The sequence below is a fragment of the Gekko japonicus genome, unplaced genomic scaffold (genome assembly GCF_001447785.1).
Source record: "Gekko japonicus isolate JY-2015 unplaced genomic scaffold, Gekko_japonicus_V1.1 scaffold1179, whole genome shotgun sequence".
NCBI classification, from domain to species: Eukaryota; Metazoa; Chordata; class Lepidosauria; order Squamata; family Gekkonidae; genus Gekko; species Gekko japonicus.
In genome coordinates this window covers 536,555-561,735 of record NW_015160875.1, presented here as the reverse complement: position 1 = coordinate 561,735, position 25,181 = coordinate 536,555, and the positions used below count along the sequence as shown (strand labels likewise).

Here is a 25,181-nt window from a genome sequence, read left to right as displayed (position 1 = left end):
AGTGTAGCTGAGGTGAGAATCGGGGAAGAGGTTAAGAGGCATCGCTAAAATGGAAGGAAGCTCATTAGAAAGATGGAAAGGTGGCCCTATGCTGGGGATTATTAGGAAGGGAATAGAAAACAAATCAGCCAGTATCATCATGCCCCTGTATGAATCAATGGTGCGACCTCATTTGGAGTACTGTTCTGGTCACCACACCTCAAAGAGGGTATTATAGCATTGGAAAAAGTGCAGAAAAGGGCAACTAGAATGATAAAAGGCCTACGAGGAAAGCTTAAAACGCTTGGGGCTCTTTAGCTTGGAGAAACAACGGCTGAGGGGTGACAGGATCGAGGTTTATAAGATTATTATTTTTATTACTTTCGTCTTACTATCCCGCTGTTGGATCCCCAAGCATCGAGAATAAATCCACGTTTTAAGAAAAGCAAAATTTATTTCAAAGCGTTGACGACATACTCAAACACGTTCTTTGTTAGAACTGGGGATACACAGTTAGATCAAGCATAATAAAGGAACTTCAAAGAGATACAGGTCCAATGAATAACTTTCCCGCTGGCGGGCTAATGGAACGGTTGCGCGCCCAGTCCATGGGAACCAGGCAGGATATTAGACATAACACAGGTGCAGTAGTCATGGGAAAAGCAATAGCCAAGCATTACAGCATCTTCTCCCCCACACAACCTCCAGCAGTTATCTTTTGCATTCCAACGCAGGAGTAGGATGATAGAAACCAAGCCGGGTGCAACAGGGAAAGAATATGTACACAGAGGTCACAGAAAACAGAATGGCAGCTTGCTGACATACTGCCCCCCTTAAAATACACTTACAACACACCTCCCGGGCCGGGCGGGAGATCTCCCGGGCTGGGCGGGAGACCTCCCGGTTTGTCCGGGAACCTTCTGTGGAAACTACGGATCAGGTAAGGGGCCCGAATATCCCCTTCTTCCACCCATTCGCGGTGCTGGGGACCGAAATCAACCCATTCGATAAGGTACCAGAGTTTACCACGTTTCACTTTACAATCCAGGATATCAGCGATCTCAAAATGTTCATCCCCTTCCAAAATGACAGGTGGAGGAGGAGTAGTTACAGGTCTCCATGGAGACGGGCCAGGATCCTTCTTTAACAGGCTCATGTGAAATACAGAATGCAAGGCACGTAAATTCTTAGGCAAAACAACATCAACTGCCACATCATTTATGACTTTGCGCACTTTGAAAGGGCCTATGAACTTCCATCCCAATTTCCTGCTAGGCCGCAGCATCTTAATGTTCTTGGTTGAGACATACACAAGATCCCCAGGTTTCAGATCAAACCCCACCACCCTACCCTTGTCTGCCTGGGTCTTGTAAGCAGCCTTGGCTGCGTCAAGTGTTTGGCATAACAGAGGCCATGCTTTTTGCAAGGACATACACCAGGTATCAGCATCCCCCACAGGACGTTGGCCCATCCCCTCCAAGAAAGGGAGGGGGGGGCTGTCGTAACCAGAGACAGCTTTATACGGAGACATGCCTGTGGAGCTATGGACAGTATTATTATAACAATATTCAGCAAGAGGCAATAAGTCACACCAATCATTCTGTTGATAATTAGTAAAACAACGCAAATATTGTTCCAGGGTCTGATTAACTCGTTCCGTCTGTCCGTCAGTCTCGGGATGATACGCGCTGCTGAGTCCTTGTTCCACCCCTAAAATGGAAAGAAGTTCCCTCCAAAATTTAGAAACAAATTGGGTCCCCCTGTCAGAAATTAACTTAGTAGGTAATTGATGAATTTTCACCACGTGAGACATAAACGATTTCGCCAACCTTTGAGCTGTAGGCAAGGAAGGAAAAGGTACAAAATGAGCTTGTTTAGAAAACAAATCAACAACCACCCAAATGACAGTGTTCCCTTTGCTCGCAGGGAGGTCAGTAATAAAATCCATGGATACCACTTCCCATGGTCTCGATGGAGTAGGGAGTGGCTGTAGAAGACCAGGAGGCTTGCCCAATCTGGGTTTAGTCAAGGCACATGTTTGGCAGGACCGAACAAACATCAAGAGGTCTTTGCGCATATGTGGCCACCAGAACTGTCTGCGGATGAGTTGTAGAGATTTAACAAAACTCCAATGCCCTGCCAGTTTCGAACCATGAGCAGACTCCATCACCTCCCTCCTCATTGAAATAGGCACATACAGTTTGTCTCCAGAATAAATCAGACCATCAGGGCTACGGACACAATCAGGCAACGTTGTCAGGGAGGCATCATCCTCAACAGTCAAAGCAGACAGATATTTTTGGACCCAGGCCCCCCCCCCCACAGGGAAAAGGGAAGGCGTAGTCTCATCAGAGTGTGGAATTGCCCGCGCTTGCGCCCTGGTGACCACGGCCCCCCCCAGATGGGAGGGGGAAAAGACAGAGTCCATGATGATCTCACGCTGACTGTCATGTTGTGGGAGGCGTGAAAGCGCGTCAGCCAGGGAATTCGCCGCCCCAGGGAAATGACGAAGAGTGAATCGAAACTTAGCAAAGAAGTCCGCCCAACGAAGTTGCTTAGCGTTGAGAGAACGGGGGGATTTCAGCATCTCCAAATTCTTATGGTCAGTCCAGACTTCAAATGGCAGTTGCGCCCCCTCCAACCACTGCCTCCACGTGGAGAGAGCCAGCCGGATTGCTGACGCCTCCTTTTCCCAAATCCCCCAGTTTCGTTCAGCGTCAGAAAACTTTTTAGACACAAATGCGAGGGGATGTAAACGACCATCCTCCCCCTCCTGCAAAATCGCGGCCCCCATTGCCACATCCGAGGCATCAGTTTGGACAATGAATTTCTTAGTTTCATCAGGGCGCGCCAGCACTGGCTCAGAGGTGAACATCAGTTTAAGTTTCTCAAAAGCCTCTGCGCAAGCAGGGGACCATTTAAGCGGGGCGCCTGGTTTCGTAGCATCAAACCCCTTTCCCTTGGTTTTGAGCAAATCAGTCAGGGGAAGGGCAATTTGAGCGAAATTCTGGATGAAATTTCTGTAAAAATTGGCAAATCCGAGGAACATTTGCAATTGTTTGCGGGTCCTGGGGGGCTCCCAGTCAAGTACAGCTTGAATTTTAGCAGGGTCCATTTCAACCGTCCCCCCAGAGATGCGATAGCCCAAAAAGTCAATGCATGTCTTGTGGAATTCACATTTTGACAGCTTTGCAAACAAGTGGTGTTCATAAAGTCGTTTAAGGACCTTGCGCACCAATTTAATATGCGACGGGAGGTCCTGAGAGTACAGCAACACATCATCAAGGTAAAGGACCACTCCCTTGAATAGAAACTCATGTAGGACCTCATTGATAAGGTTCATGAAGACCCCCGGAGCCCCTTGAAGGCCGAAGGGCATAACGAGGTACTCAAACTGCCCCAAAGGGGTATTAAATGCAGTCTTGCTTTCATCCCCCTCCCGGATGCGCACACGGAAATATGCATCCCGGAGGTCAAGTTTCGAGAAGATTTTGCCCTTGGTGGCCTCAGCTACCAAGTCCTTGATTAGCGGGAGGGGGTAAGCATTGGATAAAGAAACAGCATTCAGACCCCTATAATCAGTGCACAATCTGAGCCCCCCGTCTTTCTTCTTTCGGAAAAGTACAGGCGCGGCGAAAGGGGAGGAAGCCGGGCGAATGAAACCTCGGGCTAGGTTTTTATCAATAAAGTTCCGCAGTTCAACTTTCTCAGCCGGCCCCATCGCATAAATTTTACCTTTGGGCAATTTACAGTCAGGCAAAAGTTCAATAGCACAGTCAGTCGAGCGATGGGGGGGCAATTCGTTAGCTTCCTCTTCGCCAAACACTTTCGCCAAGTCTCTATACTCTCGAGGCAAAGAAGCTAACTCTTCCGGTTGCAAAGTGCCGCAGGGGAACTGCGCGGTCGGCTGGTCCCCCCACGAGTCCACCCAGCAGTGATTTACACACTTAGCCGACACAAACTTGACAACCCCTTCTTCCCACAAGATGTAAGGGTCATGGGTAAACAACCAGGGACTCCCCAGAACTAAGTCGAATTGCGATTTAGGGGTGACAATGAAGGATCTGGATTCCCAATGATCGCCCGCCCCCAGCCGCAAAGCCATAGTCTCGTGCGTACAAGGTTCCATGGGTGCCCCATCCATCTGGGTAAAAATGATGGGAGACTTCAAGGGGGCTATCCCCGCTTCCAGTGCCAACAACACTCTAGGGCTGATGAGATCCCTCCCACACCCAGAATCAATCAACGCTCTCACCCTAACGTGGGTTCCCAGGAGCGGATTCATTAATGAGACAGTCACGAAAAATAGGGAAGGGGTTTCTCTCACCACCTTGGGCGCAGCATTAGAATGGCCTTGTCGTTTTGCGCCTCTCACAACAGGCCGTTGTCGTTTTCCGCCGTTTCAGGCACCACCTCTTCTTCTGACTCGGCAGCAGACGGATCGTTCCCCTCCGAGCCTTGGGCCGCCTGCAAAGCTTTGGAGAAACGCGGTTTAGCCATTCCCTTCTTCCCCGTCAGCGGTGTCTTCGGGCTTGGAGTAGGCGGCTGTACTTTACGGCTGCCACAATCCACAGCGAAGTGCCCCTTCTCCCCGCACTTGAGACAGAGCCCCATCTTCATACGTAGTTCTCGTGCTGATTCCGACAGGCGTTGAGGCTTGGGTTTGGAGGCACCGGCAGCGGCGGGTCTGTTGGTCGTAGCAGCCAGGTCGAGTTTGATGGTGGTGAGCCGGTCTTCCGCATTTTCAGCTTCCTGGGTCCAGGCCATTAGGGAGACAGGGTTGACAGTTTTCAGAACCGTTTCTCGGATATCTGCGTTGAGACCCAAGCGATACATCTCAGCTAATATATGGTCAGGGTAGTCTCGGAGCTTTGCGGCTTGCTTGTGGAATTCCAGAGTGTACTCGCGAACCGACTTCTTGTTCTGGCGATAGGTGCGGAGAAACGCTTTAGCCCTTTGACTCGCGTTGACATCTTCAAATCTCGCCCGCAGCGCCCACATGAATGCTCGCAAATTCAAAAGTTCCGGACCGCGGTCATTGTGCAGTCCAACATACCATGTGGCGGCGTCTCCTTTCAGTCTTGCCGAGATGACATCAATAAGACCAGCTTCATTTCGGAACAGGTGTCGACTTTCTTCTACGAATTTATGCACCCTCACCGTGAAGAAAGCGAGTTCATCTGGGTTGCCGTCGAAGGTAGCCTCCAGTAGATCCTTGGGTCTGGGCCGTGGAGGCCTTACCAACGGGCCCAGCTGAGCCGGAACTCCCCTGGGAGGGAAACCCGGCACAACCGGTGGCCCCGCTGGCATTGGCCTCAGTGGTGGCGGCAGACCCGGCACCGGCGGACCCCCCGGCATCGGCGGTTGCACAGGCACTTGCAGAGGCGGTCTCACTGGCGGCTGTACAGGTACCTGCTGCGCTGGAACTCCCGGTGCTTGCAGCGGTGGTCCCGTCAGCGGTTGAGCAGGCATCGGCGGCGCGGGAAGTCCCGGTGCAGGAGCAACTTGTTGCTGCGCGGCGTGTGCGTCAAGGAAATTAGCCATTCGAACGTCCATCATTCCCGGCAGACCTTCCATCACATCCTGGAATGCCCGCAACAAGTCTCTCACCGAGTCTTCCAGTTCTGCTAGTCGTTCCCCGGTGGTTTCTTCCGGGATGGGGTCCCGAGGGCGGTAGTCCGGGGGTGGGTCATAGTCCTCTTCCGTTGGGAAGACTCCGGTGCCCTCCTCATCTCCTGCGTGGCCCCGCGGTCCCGACGGCTCGAACATCCACTCCTCGAGGTCCCGCTCGGGGCTCCCCTTCTCCGAGGTAGCCCCCGGCTCCGGGAACAATCCCTTGTCAAATAGACTCTCACGTAATCCGCTCCCCCGACGGGAGTACACCTCACGGGTGCCCTGGGTGTTGTACATAGTCCAATCATCCTGCTGGTGAGTCTTCCGCGGACCCCATTGCGAAGGGGTCGGAGGCGGCCAAGACAGATGTGCAGGCAGGCGGGGAATCGCTCCCCCCACGGCACCCTCCAACGAGGCTGCAGTCGTGAACACCAAAGACGCGGAGGTTTGTGGGACCGATCCAGAGTCCCCCTCCGTGGTAGGTAGGTTTCCCTCAATTCCGCTCATGATCTCGCCAGATTCGGAACGATAGGAAAAAGAGAGTTCTAACAATATGTTGGATCCCCAAGCATCGAGAATAAATCCACGTTTTAAGAAAAGCAAAATTTATTTCAAAGCGTTGACGACATACTCAAACACGTTCTTTGTTAGAACTGGGGATACACAGTTAGATCAAGCATAATAAAGGAACTTCAAAGAGATACAGGTCCAATGAATAACTTTCCCGCTGGCGGGCTAATGGAACGGTTGCGCGCCCAGTCCATGGGAACCAGGCAGGATATTAGACATAACACAGGTGCAGTAGTCATGGGAAAAGCAATAGCCAAGCATTACAGCATCTTCTCCCCCACACAACCTCCAGCAGTTATCTTTTGCATTCCAACGCAGGAGTAGGATGATAGAAACCAAGCCGGGTGCAACAGGGAAAGAATATGTACACAGAGGTCACAGAAAACAGAATGGCAGCTTGCTGACATACTGCCCCCCTTAAAATACACTTACAACACACCTCCCGGGCCGGGCGGGAGATCTCCCGGGCTGGGCGGGAGACCTCCCGGTTTGTCCGGGAACCTTCTGTGGAAACTACGGATCAGGTAAGGGGCCCGAATATCCCCTTCTTCCACCCATTCGCGGTGCTGGGGACCGAAATCAACCCATTCGATAAGGTACCAGAGTTTACCACGTTTCACTTTACAATCCAGGATATCAGCGATCTCAAAATGTTCATCCCCTTCCAAAATGACAGGTGGAGGAGGAGTAGTTACAGGTCTCCATGGAGACGGGCCAGGATCCTTCTTTAACAGGCTCATGTGAAATACAGAATGCAAGGCACGTAAATTCTTAGGCAAAACAACATCAACTGCCACATCATTTATGACTTTGCGCACTTTGAAAGGGCCTATGAACTTCCATCCCAATTTCCTGCTAGGCCGCAGCATCTTAATGTTCTTGGTTGAGACATACACAAGATCCCCAGGTTTCAGATCAAATTTTCGCGGCGGATCGGTAGGCCCCTCTGGCGTGCGGCATGCTTGGCACGGTCCTGGCTCTGTCCTTTACGGTTCCGCCCGCCTGCGCCGCCACGCTCACACGTCGTCCTGGCTCCGCCTTCTCCGCTGCCGTCGGGTTCGCCACTGATGTATTCCGGACGCCATTTTTCCGCTCGCTGCTGCCGCCGCCGTTCACCTTCCGCCGAAACCGGCCCTCCAACGACCCCCGGAATGGGGGAGGGTGCCCCCTACCTTCTAAGGTAGGTTTCCAATTTATCTACTCGCGCTTAGTTGGTTAAGGGCGCTTTCGAACCGCTGGGTTGGCGGGAGCTGGGACAAAGGGCCAGGTGCTCAATCTGGCCACGGTGGATATCGAACTGCTACAGCAGTTCGTAGATGTTATTACAGCAGGTGTTTAACCACCTGCGCCACCGCTCCCTCGTGGGATAGAGCAGGTCGAGAAAGGGGTCCTTTTCTCCCTTTCTCACAATACAAGGACTCGTGGGTACTCCATGAAATTGCTGAGCGGTCAGGTTGGAACAGATAAAAGGAAGTCCTTCTTCACCCAAAGAGTGATGAACACATGGAATTCACTGCCACAGGAGGTGGTGGTGGCCACAAGCATGGACGGCTTCCAGAGGGAATTGGATAAACGTATGGAGCAGAGGTCCATCAGTGGGTTGTTAGCCACAAGGTATAGAGAGGGACTCTCGATCTGGGGCAAGTGATGCTCTGTTGATGGGGGGGGGGTTAAGATTGGGAGGGCTTCTAGTGTCCTGGCCCCACTGCTGGACCTCCTGGTGGCACCTGGTATTTCTGGCCACTGTGTGATACAGCGTGTGGGTCCAGATGGGCCATTGGCCTGATGCAACATTGGCTTCTCTTATGTTCTTAAATGCGCTACAGAGAAGACGGGGCCATTCAATGAGGCTTCTGGTCAGAAGCAACGGGGCAACGGATCTGTGGGTGCATGCCAGAGTTTACACCCAGCACTGCCTTTGCGTGGCAAAAATTATGATCCCAGTTCGCAATTTCTCTGCTGCTTTAATTTTTTACAGTCTCGTTTGCTTCTCGTAATCCCTGACTGACTTAAAACTCGGAAAACTCGTTCCGAAAAAAGATGCTCCGGGAAAACCAGCCTGTGACTTTTGTGTGGCGGACTGGGAAGTCTGAGGAGACTCATTCGAAGAATCTTAAATCGAGGCGTGGCAGAAGCTTCAGACAAGAGGCTGCCTCATCCTAAATTGGACACACGGGTCCATCGAGGTCAGGCCTGTCTGCATGGAAGCTCGTACCTTGAATAAAGCTTTGCTGGTCTTAATGGTGCCCCCACTGGACTCTACATTTGTTCTACCCTGGCTGGCAGCAGCTCTCTGGGTCTCAGGCAGAGGCCTTTCGTTTCACCTGCCGCCTGATCCTTTTAACTAGAGATCCCGGGGATCAAACCTGGGACCTTCTGCAAGCCAAGCAGAGGCTCTTCCACTAAGCACAGCCCCTTTACTGCCAACTTCACCTCTTTGACTAGTAAAGCACAAGAAACCCATCAGATAAAGCACAGCACATAGACTTTTGGGGACTCCTGTCCCCCCAAAAAATGAAAATGCAATCGAGCAGGTAGAACAGGTGGCGGCAGCTACAAGCATGGACAGCTTCAGGAGAGAACTGGATAAGCATATGGAGCAGAGGTCCATCAGTGGCTATTAGCCACAAGGTGTAGATAGGAACTCTCGGTCTAGGGCAAGGGATGCTCTGTATTCTTGGTGCTTGGGAGGGGGGAAACAGTGGGAGGGCTTCTAGTGTCCTGACCCCACTGCTGGACCTCCTGACGGCCCCTGGTATTTTTGGCCACTGTGTGACACAGAGTGTTGGACTGGAGGGGCCTTTGGCCTGATCCAACATTGGCTTCTCTTATGTTCTTATAAGAGGGAATTGGATAAACATATGGAGCAGAGGTCCATCAGTGGCTATGAGCCACTAGGTATAGATAGGAACTCTCGGTCTGGGGCAAGTGATGTTCTGTCTTCTTGGTGCTTGGGGAGGGGGCAACAGTGGGAGGGCTTCTAGTGTCCTGGCCCCACTGGTGGACCTCCTGAGGGCCCCTGGTATTTCTGGCCACCGTGTGACACAGAGTGTTGGACTGGATGGGCCATTGGCCTGATCCAACACTGGCTTCTTTGATGTTCTTAAGAATTTCAGAGACAGCTGCAAACGCACATGCTAAGTTTCACAGAGATGACGTCATTCAAGAGATCCACTGTGAACCTCTGCATCCTCCCCCTTCTCCTGTGGATTCTGCAGTCAGGGAAAGGACAGCATTTCACCCGATCGCCTCTCTTCAGTACTCTCCTCTAACGAAACACGAGCTTGTGTGACAGATCACGGCAAAAGCTCTCCCAGGGCTATTTCAGGATGCCTTGGGCAACAGCCCATGAGAAGTAAACATTTGTGGACAAGACGGATTGGCAGCATTTGCTTTGGATTAGTGACAGGCTCTAGAGACCAATCCCACGGGATGTTTGGATGATGTTTAGACAACCACTGTGCCCATGCAGAAACTGGAACTATTTTTGTTCCCCGATGGGTGAAACGTGGCTTGGAAATCTGGAGCACCCTGAAGGTACAGAGCTGCTCACCCTTGTCTGATCACAGCACTGCAGATGTTTGCTGATCTACCAGAATAAATCCAGACAGACCTATCTTGCTAGGAAAGAACTGGGTTTCTCTTCCCAGCTCACTCAGGAAGCTGGCCTTGCTTCTATAATGCTCTTCCCCATGTAGGTAAGGATCTGATTTTTACATGGTCAGAACAAACAGCAAACGTGGCCATCTTGTTCTACCGCCGGCCCCCCTCCCCCAAAATGTTCCCACAATCAGGGGTCATTTCCTACGGGAGCGCACAGGAGCGGCGCTCCGGCAGTAAGGAGCCCAGGGGGCGGGCACATGCAACAAGCCCCACCCCCTGCTCCCAGCAGCCCTCAGTCAGAGCAAGAAGCACCCAGGTAAGCTGCAGAGCCCCCCCCCCGGCCCCCCAGTCCAAAACAGTCCAGTGGCACCTTGAAGACCAAGTTTGATTCAGGTACAAGCTCTCCCTCCTCTGCGAGGGCAGATCTGCACGTCCCCCCCCAATAGCTAGCAATCCAAAACAGTCCAGTGGAGCCTGAGTGGTGGGTGTTGCCTTCTGACACACTTCCGGTGATGTCAGGGGGTGTGGCATATGCAAATGAGTTATGCTAATGAGCTCCTGCACCTCTTTTTCTACGAAATGACCCCTGGTCTGGGGCTATTCGTGTCAGGGCCAGATGAACAGAGGTGGTTGCAAGACCTGAGAATGGCTGCTAACGATAGGACGTTTTGGAGAATCTTCCTTCATAGATCAGAAATGACTTGAAGGCACATAACCAGGACTGTTTTGGATTGCTAGCTATTGAGGGGGGGTACGTGAAGATCTGTCCTCGCAGAGGAGGGAGAGCTTGTACCTGAATAAAACTTGGTCTTAAAGGTGCCACTGGACTGTTTTGGACCGGGGGGGAAGCTCTGCAGCTTATCTGGCTGCTTCTTGCTCTGACTGAGGGCTGCTGGGAGCAGGGGGCGGGGCTTGTTCCATGTGCCCGCCCCCTTGGGCTCTTTACTGCCAGAGCTCCGCTCCTGTGCACTCCTGCAGGAAATGACCCCTGCCGCTACGCCAAACTGGCTTTCGCGAGTCAAAGCTCCCTTTGTCAGAAAAATCTGACGCATCCGGGTATCGGAGGAAGGGGGGCTCTGACGCTCCAAGGCTCACCCACCCCCCAATCTTGTTGGTGTCTCTAAGGGGCTCCTGCACTTGGACCTGCGGAGCTGAGCGTTCCCTTCTGATGCCACACCTGTCTTGTTATCTCAAGTGGCAGCCTTGGTCTCTGAGGAGCGACTGGACTCCACACTGGCGGCTCTACAAGTAAAGCATTGCGAGTGACACGGAACCGAACCTCAGAAGGTCTCCCTGGGGAGAGGAAGAAGAATCCCTCCGGGGAAGTTTCTGCAGCTCCTCCTTCCGGAGGAATCATCATTTCCCTGCAAACCCGTCAAGGAAGCGAACGTCCGCGTTCGGGAGAGGCCACGGCTGACCCGAGAAGCTCCCGCCTCGCAGGAGGGGCCGCTTCTGAGCAAAAACTCACTTCCAGCTTCTTCTCCTTCTCCGTCAGCACGTCCTTCTGGTTCTGCGTGTACTCGATCAACATGCGTGCCAGCTGGCGCCGGTCCTCCAGCTCGGCCGCCAGCCGCCCGTTGTACTCCGCCAACAGCAAACACGCCTCGTCCACAGTCTTCGACAGGCGCTCCGCCGCCTCTTTGTCTGTGTGCAAAGGGGGGAAAGTTAGGTACATCAGCTCCATTCAGACGCCTTCTGATGGTTGGCAGGAGGCCGATCCCCGGCGGCCAGCCCCTCGGCTACGGGAAACCGAACGCACGGTTTGCAAAACAGAGGCCGGGACCAGGCACGCCGCCCACGACTCGTGCGGGTTTTGTTCTGGGGAGTCAAGCCAATCAGGGGGTGATCTGGGAAGCAGGTAGGGACAGACAGCGGGGAAGCCTGCCAAGTCGGAATGCAGAGCTGTTTAGACTGAACAGCCAGGCCCCCCAGCTACTGACCCTGGCTGGCCCTTTGCGTCAGGTGACCACCACTGAACTGTTCGCTGCAATACCCCCCCCCGGTCATCTCCTTTCATCCCAGTGGCTAAATAAGCAAGTCCTGCTATTAGAAACTGTAATGTATAACTGCTGGCGCCAGCCCGGCCTGAGGTTTTTCTCCGTTTCAGCAACTCTAGCAGTGTGCGTCTTTGTCTCCACGCAATGCCACCAGTGTTCCCTCTAAGCTGAGTTAAGTGTCAGCCAGTTCACAGCTTTTTTAGCCTCCAGCTCACACATTTTTTCCTTCGCTCAGGAAGGATGGCTCCAGAGCCAGTTTGGTGTCGTGGTTAAGTGAGCAGACTCTGGGAGAACCGGGTTTGATTCCCCACGCCTCCACTTGCACCTGCTGATGTGACCTTGGGTCAGTCACAAGCTCTGGCACAGCTGTTCCTGAAAGAGCAGTTTGTGTCAGAGTTCTCTCAGCCCCACCCACCTCACAGGGGGTCTGTTGTGGGGAGGGAAGGGAAAGGAGTTTGTAAGCCGCTCTGAGACTCCAAGTGAAGGGTGGGGTATAAATCAAATCTCTTCTTCTTCTTCAGAGCAAATCCAAGTCTTACAAGGAAAGGCTGAAAGAGTTGGGTATGTTTAGCCTGGGAAAGAGAAGTCTTAGAGGGAACATGATTGCAGTCTTCCAGTATTTGAAGAGCTATCATGTAGAAGATGGAGCAGATCTAGTTTCTCTTGCTCCGGATTGCAAGACTAGATCTAATGGGTGGGAATTACAAGGGAGTCGTTACCGGCTAAATATCAGGAGAAACTTCCTAACTGTAAGAGTGGTTGAGCAGTGAAACAGTCTGCCTCGGGAAATGGTGGAAACTCCTTCGCTGGACGTTTTCAAGCGGAGGCTGGACGACCATCTTTCAGGTATGTTGTAGGTATGTAGGGCTCTCTTTCGGCTATGCTCCTGCAGAGTGCAGGGGGTTGGACTAGATGACTTGCAAGGTCTCTTCCAACTCTTAACATTCTATGATTCTATAATACCAGAACCCGGAGCCATCCCCTGAAGCTGAAGGGTGAGAGATTCAGGACAGACAAGAGGGAGCGTTTCTTCGGGCAGTGGACAGTTAATCTGTGGAACTTGCTGCCACGGGATGTAGTCATGGCCAATGTTCCCTCTAAGCTGTGGAGTCTTGTGAGCAAAAATTCCACTTTGTGAGCTACTGGCATTAAAGATGTGAGTGAGCAATTTGGGTACTCCATCAATTAGTTTGCTTTGGCCATCCTTCCCGAGCTAGGACAAAAATCTGTGAGCTGGATGCTAAAAAACTGTGACCTAGCTCACACTAACTCAGCTTAGAGGGAGCACTGGTCATGGCCATAAACCTGTAAGGCTTCGAAAGGGGAGTGGAGAAATTCAGAGGGCGGGGCTGTCAGTGGCTTCTCGCCATGATGGAGATCTACTCCCCTCAGGGTCAGAGGCAGTCTGCCCTCGTTGCACCAGCTGCTCTGGGGAGCACGGGGGGGTGGGGGGGGCTGTTGAGGTCCTCCAGCTAGGGGGCTTCCCGGAGGCAGCTGGTTGGCCCCACTGTGTAAGTCAGAATGCTGGGCTTGATGGGCCTCGGGTCTGATCTAGCAGGGCTCAACTTCAGTTCTTATGGGACAGAATCACAGAATGTTAAGAGTTGGAAGGGACCTTCCCGGTCATCTAGTCCAACCCCTTGCACTCCTCCAGGGAAGGCCAGGGTTGCTGTGCAGAGGCAGGCAATGGCAAACCACTGGCAATGGCAAACGTCTCTCGCCTTGGAAATCTTGCGGGGCCACCATAAACTGGCTGCGACTTTGACAGTCAGAGCTGTGCCCCAGTGGAATCGGCTGCCTGGGGAGGTGGTGGGCTCCCCCTCCCTGGCATTCCTTAAGCAGCGGCTGGACAGACACTTGTCAGGGATGCTCTGGGCTGATCCTGCATTGAGCAGGGGGCTGGACTAGATGGCCTCTGTGGCCCCTTCCAAGTTTGGGATTCTAGGACACCCCAGTAACTTCAAGCAATTAGCTTTACTAAAGGATTCAAGTATCGCCTTTCTCTGGAGAAGCACTATGTAAACAGACTTTTAAAAGAAGTGTCGCGGTAGAATCATGATGGTGGCACTACAACAGCGGGGGCGCGGGGGGTTCCCAAGCCCGTGGGGGCACTCCTGCCCTGAGCCGAGAGGAAGGGGAGGCATAAATATTTTAATAACCGAATGCCGGATAGCCTCAAGCTCAGACTCTCCCTCTCCATCCGTGCCAGCTGCACGCAGACAGCCCTTTCCTCCCCTAGGAGGCACCAACTCAACAAAGCTTGGGCAGACTCGATAGAATGTGATGGTGAAAGGTGGGAACGAATGGCTAGAAGGAACAGAAGTTGGCCACTGCCTCCTGGGTTTCGGATTTTAAAGCCCCAGAGGGCAGAGCCAGAAGGAAGGCTGCTGCAGGAAGAGACCCTCATCCTGAGGGAAGGGTGAGTAGTCTAGTGCCACTTGGGATAGTGAGCTAGGGACAGTATCTATTTAGACGTGTTAGGGCATTTGATTTCTTTTCTTTTCACCCACTTACTGTTATTATTCTGTACCTTGTTTGTTTGACCGCCTTTACAATAAACTATTTTCATTGTTCACTCTGCCTGGTCCTCACGCCTAGTATTCGGCCAAAAGGGAGGTCTAAAGGCCTGGGAAGGTGCTCAGGGCCTTCTCAGAGGAGCCTGGAACTAGAGTGGAGGAAGCAGCAGGTGACACCCCACTTGAGCCGTGACAGCCATCTTGTGTGTTGTATCACCCCACATTTGTTTAGGTCTTAATATTGTTAATTGTTTTAAATTGTTCTATTTATCGCTGTGATTTGCTCTGAGCTCTGCAGTGCAGAGGGAAGGTGGGCAACCCAATTAAGCAAATAAATAAATAAATAAATGGGGGGAGTGCCCGGGGGGGGGGGGAGAGAGTTAACCCACAGAGGCGGCAATCCATTTCCATGAAGAGGAGGAGATTGGGTTTATCCCCCGCCCTTCACTACCCAAAGGTGTCTCAGAGCGGCTTACAAACTCCTTTCCCTTCCCCTCCCCACAACAGACAAACACCCTGTGAGGTGGGTGGGGCTGAGAGAACTCTTGACAGAAATGGCTCTTTTTCGAGGACAGCTCTTATCAGAACTACGGCTTGCCCAAGGTCACCCAGCCAGGTGCAAGTGGAGGAGTGGGGAATCAAACCCAGTTCTCCCAGATTAGAGTCTGTGCACTTAACCACTACACCAAACTGGCGCCTTAAGTGTCACCGCCACATCCACAACAGGGTCTCCAAGGACAACGGCAGGGACGCTCTGGGCTGGGGTGCCAGGCGGCACCGAAGCCATGTCACGGCCTGGGTGAAAGAGAAACCCCAAGGGGAGGAGAAAGGCTGACTCATCTTGAATCGCCTGGAAAGGGGGGTGGACCTTAAAGCCAGAGCTGATTAAGCCAAACAAATTCCACGAACTGGGGGTGGCTCACATCACCCATCGCTGCTGCTTCCGATTCTCACCTGTAATCTTCTCCAACAGGGACACATCCTGAACCTCTTGGGGAAGTGAGGCAATCTTCTGCCGCACCGTGGCATCTCCTGATGCTGCGTTTTCCAGATCCTGCAGGGCTTTGATCAAGTCCTCAGTCTGCACAGCAGAGACACAAAAGACGGCAATGATCAGCTGCCTCCGAGTCGAAGAACCACCACAACCCTTCCTATGCCTATAACTGTCCGAACCTCATTTCTGATACTCAGTTCTGAAAGTCCTGCCCAAGATGCTCTCCACCTTTGCTTCTCGAGACATGAAAAGCCTGTACCAATGCTGAAGGCACCTCTTTCCCAGAGAAGTCACCACCGCTAGAGGGATTCACACATGGAATTCACTGCCACAGAAGGTGGTGGCGGCTACAAGCATGGACGGCTTCAAGAGGGAATTGGATAAGCATCTGGAGCAGAGGTCCATCAGTGGCTATTAGCCACAAGATAGAGATAGGAACTCTCAGGCTGGGGTGAGTGATGCTCTGTCTTCTTGGTGCCTGGGGTGGGGGGCAACAGTGGGAGGGCTTCTGGTGTCCTGGCCCCACTGCTGGACCTCCTGAGGGCGCCACTGTGTGACAGTGTTGGACTGGATGGGCCATTGGCCTGATCCAACATTGGTGTCTCTTATGTTCTTGTAAGAGGGAACTGGATAAAAATACTGAGCAGAGTTCCATCAGTAGCTCTTAGCCACAAGGTATAGATAGGAACTCTCAGGCTATGTGATGCTCTGTATTCATGGTGCTTAGGGGGGGCAACAGTGGGAGGGCTTCTGGAGTCCTGGCCCTACTGCTGGACCTCCTGATGGCACCTGGTATTTTTGGCCACTGTGTGACACAGAGTGTTGGACTGGATGGGCCACTGGCCTGATCCAACACTGGCTTCTCTTATGTTCTTATAAAAGGGAATTGGATAAACATATGGAGCAGAGGTCCATCAGTGGCTCTTAGCCACAAGGTATAGATAGGGACTCTCAGTCTGGGGCAAGGGATGCTCTATATTCTTGGTGCTTGGGGGGGCAACAGTGGGAGGGCTTCTAATGTCCTGGCCCCACTGGTGGGACCTCCTGATGGCACTGGTATTTTTGGCCACTGTGTGACACAGAGTGTTGGACTGGATGGGCCATTGGCCTGATCCAACACTGGCTTCTCTGATGTTCTTGTGTTCACTCTCAGAGATTTACAACATGCAGCTGAGAGCTTCAGAAGTTAGCTGTGGTTGTCTGCACAGATTCTGATGGGTACCTCCCCCCTCCAGTACCACAGGGAGTGTTCCTTTTTAGAGCAGTTGCTGGGAAGCACAGGCAGGATGAAGCTGTTGCCGTCTTCCTTGTTCGTGGCCTTCAGAGGCAGCTGGTTGGCCATGTGGACAGAAAGCTGAACTAGAGAAACCTTCAGTCTGATCCGGCGAGGCTCTACTGAACTTCTCAGATTCGAGATTTTCCAGGTATGAGCTTTCGAGAGTCAGATTTGATGACGGGAGCTGTGACTCTCAGAAGCTCATCCCCCCAAAAATCTGGTTGGTCTCGAAGGTTCTCCTGCACTTGCATCCGCAGAGCTGAGAGTTCCCTTTTGGTATCACACCTGCCTGCCCGCCTGCCACTTAAAACTCTTGTATGTCACCCTGAGCCCTGTTTTTCAGGGGAGGGTGGCCTAAAAGCCGAAAATCCTCCTCCTCCTCCTATTTCATTGTTTATTGAATGCCCCGTCATGTGGATTGTCTCGACTTGCTCTGTATAATCTGCCTTCAGTCCCAGTGAGAAAGGCAGACTATGACGCTGATGGGCAGGGGGCTCAGGACGGGCAAAAAGATATACTTCTTTACACAGAGAGTGACTAAAATGTGGACTTCGCCGCCAGAGGATGTAGTGATGGCCCCAGGAATATTTATTTATATATTCACTGCACTTCTATTCCACCCCATCCCATGACGGGTCAAACAGCTTTAAAAGGGGATTAGATAGATTCATGGAGGATCAGTCCATCAGTGGCTACTAGCCCTGGTGACTGAGGGGAACCTCCACATCCAGAGGCACTAAGCCCCTGAATCCCAGAGCCAGGAGGCAACATCAGGAGAAGACCTTGGACTTCCAGAGGAACTGGCTGGCCACTGTGTGAGACAGGAGGCTGGACTAGATGAACAACTGGTCTGATCCAGCAGGGCTCTTCTGATGTTCTTATCATGGGAAGGCCTCGGCCTGTGTGCCCTGTTGTTGCTGGCCCTCCAGAGGAACCGGTTGGCCCCTGTGTGAGGCAGGAGGATGCTGGACTAGATGGACCCTCCCGGGTCTGACCCAGCAGGGCTCTTCTGATGTTCTTATCAGGGGAAGGCCTCAGCCTCACTGCCCTGCTGTTGGCCCTCCATAGGAACTGGTTGGCCATTGCGTGAGACAGGATGCTGGACTAGATGGACCACTGGGCTGATACAGCAGGGCTCTTCTGATGTACTTATCGGGGAAGGCCTCGGCCTCTCTGCCCTGCTGTTGGCCCTCCATAGGAACTGGTTGGCCCCTGTGTGAGACAGGAGACTAGACTAGATGGACCGCTGCTCTGATCCGACAGGGCTCTTTTGATGTACTTATCGGTGAAGGCCCCGGCCTCTCTGCCCTGCTGTTGGCACTCCAGAGGAACTGGCTGGCCCCTGTGTGAGGCTGGATGCTGGACTGCATGGACCCTCACTGGTCTGACCCAGCAGGGCTCTTCTGATGTTCTTATCAAGGCCTCGACCTTTATGCTGTTGTCGGCAATCCAGAGGAACTGGTTGGCCACTGCGTGAGACAGGATGCTAGACTAGATGGACCACTGGGCTGATCCAGCAAGGCTCTTCTGATGTACTTATCGGGGAAGGCCTTGGCCTCTAAGCCCTGTTGTTGGCCCTCCAGAGGAACTGGTTGGCCACTGTGTGAGGCAGGATGCTGGACTAGATGGACCCTCGCTGGTCTGATCCAGCAGGGCTCTTCTGAGGTTCCTATCAGGGGAAGGTCTCGGCCTCTCTGCCCTGTTGTTGGCCCTCCAGAGAAACTGGCTGGCCCCTGTGTGAGACAGGATGCTGGACTAGATGGACCACAGGGCTGATCCAGCAGGATTCTTCTTAATGTTCTTATGACTATAAATACTGCAAACAGATTTTTAAAAGTCAGTTAAGGGATGGGGTCCAGAGCAGTGTTCCCTCTAAGCTGAGTTAGTGTGAGCTAGCTCAGTTTTTTAGCCTCCAGCTTACAGATTTTTGTCTTCGCTCAGGACGAATGGCTCCAGGGCAAACTAAATTTATGCAGCGGCCAAATAGCTCGCTTACAACTTTAATGCCAGTAGCTCACAAAGTAGAATTTTTATGTAAAGGGCTGGGGAAAAAATGGAAAAATTCGGGGTGGGGGGACGTCCCCCCCCCGTTTTTTTCCTGAACCCTTTTTTGTTTTTTTCCAAAAAAATGGAAACATTGAAAACAGAAAAGAAATTGATTATGGAACGTTTTATTTTAACATGATTAATAAAATATTTTAAGACAAGGTGTTCAAATATTTTCCAAATCAATTCTAAAAAATATGTATGGTATCAGATTGATCTAATTTCTGTGCACTGAGGACAAGCAAGTCCTAGGTTACAAACTGAACTCTCCAATGCAAGAACAAGATGCATTTCTTTCTTTAGGAGGTGCTATTGTCAGAAGAAAATAAAAAGGTTTCAGGTTTGTTTTTGCATGTGGATGGGTATTCTGTTTGTAATAATTGTTTGGATACACTATATTTTTAATATGCTAGTTGTGATAATTTCATGCCAAGTAAAAATGTCCATAGTCATATTTTATGTTCCTAAAGTAACAGAATGACTTTCAATCTAGAAAAGACAAAAGAAATGCTAATGTAGCATTTTTTTCAATTTTTCCAAAAATTTCCGTTTCCCCCCGAAAAAAAACGGAAAAAAACCCCGGTTTTTTTCGCGAGCTTCAAAATTTCCGGAAATTTTACATCTCTAATCCTCCCCACCGTCTACCCGGTCTCACAGAGCAATTCACACTTCTGCTTGCCGAACTCGCTAAGAGGTCTTTAATGTTAGGGAAGTAAGAGTCCCTTTGACCAACTCGTTAATCGACACTCTGCAGGCGCTGGCCAAACACTCCCATTGTAACAACAACAAGCGGCTCACGCAGACCCCTGCGACTGAGCAGGTTCTCTGGAGGACGCTGCAGATCAAGGGAGAGGGGAACACAGCATGGCCATTGTCAGTTTTCAGGCAGCAATTTGAACTACACAGAAGAGTGGAAGAGGGGAAAAATGAAGAGACGGGAACCAAAGAGATCAGTTACTGCGGGAGTGGTCTAGTTGCTGCAGTATTTCAAAGGCGTCGGTGAGTGAAATTATTTCATAAGAATTTCTTTGTGCCACCTTTGCCCACGGGGCACCCAGCCCCGGAAGCAGCTTCCAAGAACAGAGAAAGTCCCCCTCCCCCTCCCAAATCCTAATTCTGCAGTTATAACAATAGCTGAAATCCTTCACTGGAAAAAAGTAGAGCCCCCTTCAGTTTCACGCGTTTTCAGGCGGAGGCTGGACGACCATCTCTCGGGTGTGTTGTAGGGCTATCTTTTGGCTCTGCTCCTGCAGAGTGAACAGACCTGAGGGTGGTTGTCCATGATAGGATGTTTCCAAGGTCATTCATTCATAGGAGTCACCATAAATCGGAAGCAACCTGACAGCACTTAACACACACGCACAGCCAATGTTTTAATTGCTGGTTTTTTTTAATGTTTTGTACGTGTTCCGTTTTTAACTGTTTTAATGATGTGTGTTTTGGGGAGTGCTGATTTTAACCATTTTAGAATGTGATTTTATCATGCTTTAAAAAAAAATTATTTATTAATCGCATTTATACCCCCCGCCCTCCCCACAATGCAGGCTTAAAATTGTTAGCTGCTTTTGTGGCCCGTTGTAAGGTGGGATGCAAATTTTGTAGATAATAACAATACTATGAAGACAACATTAAGATGGTCTCAGGCAGGGGTGTCGAACTCATTTGTTATGAGGGCCAGATCTGACATAAATGAGACCTTGTCGGGCCGGGCCACGTGTGTCATAAAATGTAATGCCAGGTAGCAGAGATATAAACTTTATAAAGGACACAAACATAAAGGGTATTTTTTTAACTTAAGCTTCGTGAATTGCAAGCCTACTTTTGATTTACTGACATTCAACACAGAAATCTCATGCTCAGAGTTCTGACTCTAGGACCTCGGTTAAAGCATGAAATGGCTGAGTGATTGAGAGAGTCTGGTGAAAGCAAGCTACGATGCAGCAGCAGCAGCAGAACTGGAGGCAGGAGATGGCTAGCTCCACTGCGGGCCTGATGGAAGCCCTCCAGGGGGCTGATATAGCCCCGGGCCACATGTTTGACACCCCTGGTCTAGGGGTCCAAGACACCCCTCTGCATACGTAGATAGGTTTAATGAAAGGTGGATAATACTCTATGTTCTGGCACGGCAGGTACAGGATGGAACTTATCTTGACGCATTATGAGAAATGACCTCCTTTTCCCTGTAGTTTCTCTGGCATTCTAATTTATGTACTGCATTGTGATATAGCTTTATTCTGGTAGAAATAAAAAACCAAAACCCTGACATCTCTGGAGGTTAAGGCCACAAGAACAATTTAACGCACAAGTCCATTTCCATCCACCAATGAACACCCAAAAGGACATCCTAGAGGTACAAAAGGTGCCAAAGAGAACAGAAAAGGGATCAGATGGTTACAGAATTTCCCTCTGAAGAAAAGGCTAAAGAGGTCGTGGGTTTCCTGTTGAAAAAGAAGACACAACGCAGAGGTGGAGGCATATCCTGATAGGTTCACAGTTCTGCCTGGCGTGGCAGGAAAATCTTCTCCCTTTCCCTTAATGAGTCAGCCAATGAAACCACTGGCTAAAGCTGCAGAACAGGACTTCTTGACACACACTATTCAATACCGAATTAATTTACAGAATCCGCTGCTACGGCACAGCTCTAAAAGGAGCCTGGACACATTAACAGAGCAGAAACCGATCAATGGCCACTGGCCACAATGGCTTAAACCACCTTTGCTTTCAGAAGCAGTGTCTCCCTCAATACCAGCAGTTGGAAGACAATAATGGGGGACCGGGGGTGTGTGTGTGTTCCTGTGTCATCTGTTTGGCCCCTGGCAGTACAGGAGTCTGGGTGAGATGGATTCTTGCCCAGCTTAGCGTATTTAATTAGGGAAAAGTAAAAATGTTTATATACTTCTGATACAGGCAGGAGTAGACACCCATCACGGCTAGTTGTCACTGACAGCCCTGTCCTCCATTAATTCTTCCACTCCCTTTTACAGCCTTCCAAGATGGCGGCCATCACCACATCCTGGAGCTGGCAACCCTAATCAGGACAGGCCCCAATGAGGTCCCCACAAAGGCCTGGAAAGGGCTTCATTCCTTTGTCTTTTTACTGATGGAACCAAGCTTGGTTGCCTAGCAACAGCCACTGAGGGAAAAGTTAGTCCCGCAGGAGCCAAGCAGAAGAGTCTTCGTCAGGAGAGACAACCATTTGGCAGTTATTCTGACCGGGAACAGGGGCTGAGGTGGCAGTGGGCGGGGAAGAGGAGCAGACCCAGCACCCAGCCAATGGCATGCAATTACTCTTGAGTGGCGGTTGATGGGCCAATGGCTGATGGAGCACACACCACTTAACTATGTGCGATGTGAAATACTATTTCCTTGCATCTCTACTAGCCACAGGCCCTGTACGAACTTTCCTCGAGAACGGAAGAGGCACCAAGCTCCACCACCTCTGTTTAGTGTAACCAAAGCTTGCAGAGACATTCTGAACTGACACCTTATTTATTTATTAATTCAATGTATACCCCGCCCTCCCCGCGAACGGGCTCAGGGAGGCTGATCAACTGACCACCTGACGAACTAACCAAGCTCTCAACTCCAGCAACATGATGCCCTTCTGTCCTTTAAACAGGCATGTAAGACCACACAATGCCGCAGAAGTCATGACAAGTACCACACCTGCCAGAACTGTCCACAGCTGTGAGAGACGGCAAGATCCAGCGCCTCGGTACTCGCCACTCAGCAGTTTGAGGCTATGTGGCATTCTCACAAGGGGCTTTTTGCTCCCGCTTTTACAAAAGCCACTGGACAATCCCTTCACCAGGGGGTCTCCAACTTTTACGAAGTCTGGGGGCACCTTTTGAATCCTGACACAGTATGGTGGACATGGCCGTAAAACGGCTGCCAGAGGCTTACTTTCGGCCACACAGTGAAGACCTACGTGCTGTGGTGGCAGCTGCTACCATAGCAACGTTTTTAAAATGTGCACGACCAATCAAACTTCCCGTGGCCCATGAGAGTAACTGCTGAACAGGAAAACCACCTGGCCCCACCCATTTCACAAAAGCATTTGGTGGGCGCTGGGAAAGGTGTTGGCGGGCACCACGCCAGGAACCCCTGCCCTACACAGGGCCGTCACTATTTCCGGGGCACGCTCCATCACACGTGGAGCTGTCAGTCACACTGGCTGTGTAGTCCAGATACCGGGGCTTCTGCTCAGCCAAAATTCAAATCTTTACGCCAATCCTTATTATAGCATTGGAAACAGTGCTGAAAAGGGCAACTCGAATGATAAAAGGGTTGGAACACTTTCCCTATGAGGAAAGTTTAAAGCGCTCGGGGCTCTTTAGCTTGGAGAAATGACGACTGAGGGGAGACATGATCGAGGCTTATAAGATTATGCATGAGAAAGAGCAGGTAGAGAAAGAGGTACTTTTCTCCCTTTCCCACAATACAAGAACTCCTTGTGGGCACTCCATGAAATTGCTGAGCGGTCGGGTTAGAATGGATAAAAGGAAGTACTTCTTCACCCAAAGAGTGATGAACACATGGAATTCACTGCCACAGGAAGTGGTGGCGGCTACAAGCATGGACGGCTTCAAAAGGGAATTAGATAAGCATATGGAGCAGAGGTCCATCAGTGGCTATTAGCCACAAGGTATAGATAGGACTCACAGGCTGGGGCAAGGGATGCTCTGTCTTCTTGGTGCTTGTGGGGGGGCAACAGTGGGAGGGCTTCTAGTGTCCTGGCCCCACTGGTGGACCTCCTGATGGCACCTGGTATTTCTGGCCACTGTGTGACACAGAGTGTTGGACTGGAGGGGCCATTGGCCTGATCCAACATCGGTTTCTCTCATGTTCTTATAAGAGGGAATTGGATAAACATATGGTGCAGAGGTCCATCAGTGGCTATTAGCCACAAGGCATAGAGAGGAACTCACAGGCTGGGGCAAGTGATGCTCTGTAATTCTTGGTGTTTGGGGGGGGGCAACAGTGGGAAGGCTTATGGTGTTCTGGCCCCAATGGTGGACCTCCTGATGGCACCTGATATTTTTGACCACTGTGTGACACAGAAGAGTGTTGGACTGGATGGGCCACTGTCCTGATCCAACATTGGCTTCTCTTATGTTCTTATAAGAAGTCACCCTTCAACCAGGCTGCTTTATGAAAGATCTTGTCTTCTGGCCCAAAGAACACGCATCAAATCACTTGGCAAGGCACAAACTGAAAGTAAATAAACTTCCTGAACTTGTCTATTAGTTACAGGAATGCAGCGGTAGCATGCTGGGTGGAATACACACTCCTGCAGTTTTACTTAATTTGGACATGGTTATTTTAGGGAATAAAATTTGGGGGCTTTGTTGCTTTTTTTACCATGTTTCTGGTTCTTCTCCAGTTTAAGGAGTTAAATGACGACATCAGTGCAGTATTGCACTTGGTCAATGGCTCCACCTGGTGGCCACATCTTTGCAAGAGCGCGCTCTTGTGGGTCTCCCATCCTTTCCCTTCCAGACGTACCAGAAGGGGCCCGGCGTTGGCATCCTGCGGAGAGTAGCTCCCTGGGTAATCGTCATCTTCCTCCTCTTGTATCTGCTGAAACGTCCGCTTCAAGGACTTCTTCTCCTCTGTAACTGAGAAGAGACACACAGAGAGATCTATTCAGACCGAGACGGGTGACATTTTTCTATAGCACCTTTTGTATGACATAAGGAGTGTCAGGCACTGCTCCACCTTGTTCCTTTTTAAAATCAACCCTTCAAAGCCACCTCGAGGTGCCTGAATCAGGCAGAGATACAAACCTCCCTCTGAACGCTTTGAAAAGGAACGGAAGATTTGTATTCACTTACCGTGAAGCTTCCTTCTCGGTGGTCCAGAGTGGGGCAGTCCTTGACTCCTTACTCCTGGGAAAGCACCTCCCCCTTCCATAGGCAGGGCCGGCAAACTTTGATCCCAGAGGGGAGGGGCTTATCCTCTGATCCCCAGTCATACCGAAAGCCACCTCCGAGCTGCTGTAAATACACTTAAAAAATAACTCCTTCCCCCTCAGACAACCAGGGAATACCATCACAGCCACGGGCTTAAACAAATACAAACCAGTATTTTAACCATTAGAGAAAAGAAACAGCAACAGTCCGCCACATCACGTAATCATTTAGACCATATTCACGAACAGCTGAACAACTGCAAAACATAAATGGACCGGAAGTCGTGTCCAACAAGAGAGGGTGGGTAGGACTGCCCCACTCTGGACCACCGAGAAGGAAGCTTCACGGTAAGTGAATACAAATCTTCCATTCTCCGGTGGTCCAGGAGTGGGGCAGTCCTTGACTCCTTACTCCTGGGACGTAAAAAAGCAGCGCTCCCCCCGGGTGGGTCACACAACTTCCGGTGCCTACAGGGCCTGAAGGAGCCCTCTACTGTCAAATACTGCTTTTGCCAAGGCTAGTTTGTTAATCCTATAGTACTTTGTAAAGGAATGGACAAATCTCCGTGTCACCACCTTACAAGTGACTTCTAGGGGTGGCAAGGCCCTATATGCCACCAATGTGACTGCCCCCCATAGAGTGCCCTGTGACCCCTACTGGAGGTACTAACCCCTA

At 51.1% G+C, this 25,181-nt stretch overlaps 1 protein-coding gene across 2 annotated transcripts in view; it reads right to left on the bottom strand.

Annotated features, from left to right (window-relative positions):
• RPRD1B (regulation of nuclear pre-mRNA domain containing 1B) overlaps positions 1-25,181 on the bottom strand; it is a 76,206-nt gene that overhangs the window by 16,215 nt on the left and 34,810 nt on the right. For both annotated transcript variants that reach the window (XM_015422817.1, XM_015422823.1), the window contains exons 4-6: positions 24,100-24,212; positions 15,233-15,359; positions 11,234-11,409 (exon numbers count right to left, since the gene is read on the bottom strand). In XM_015422817.1, coding sequence (XP_015278303.1) covers positions 11,234-11,409; positions 15,233-15,359; positions 24,100-24,212 — 416 coding nt within the window. The remainder of the gene's footprint in view (positions 1-11,233; positions 11,410-15,232; positions 15,360-24,099; positions 24,213-25,181) is intronic.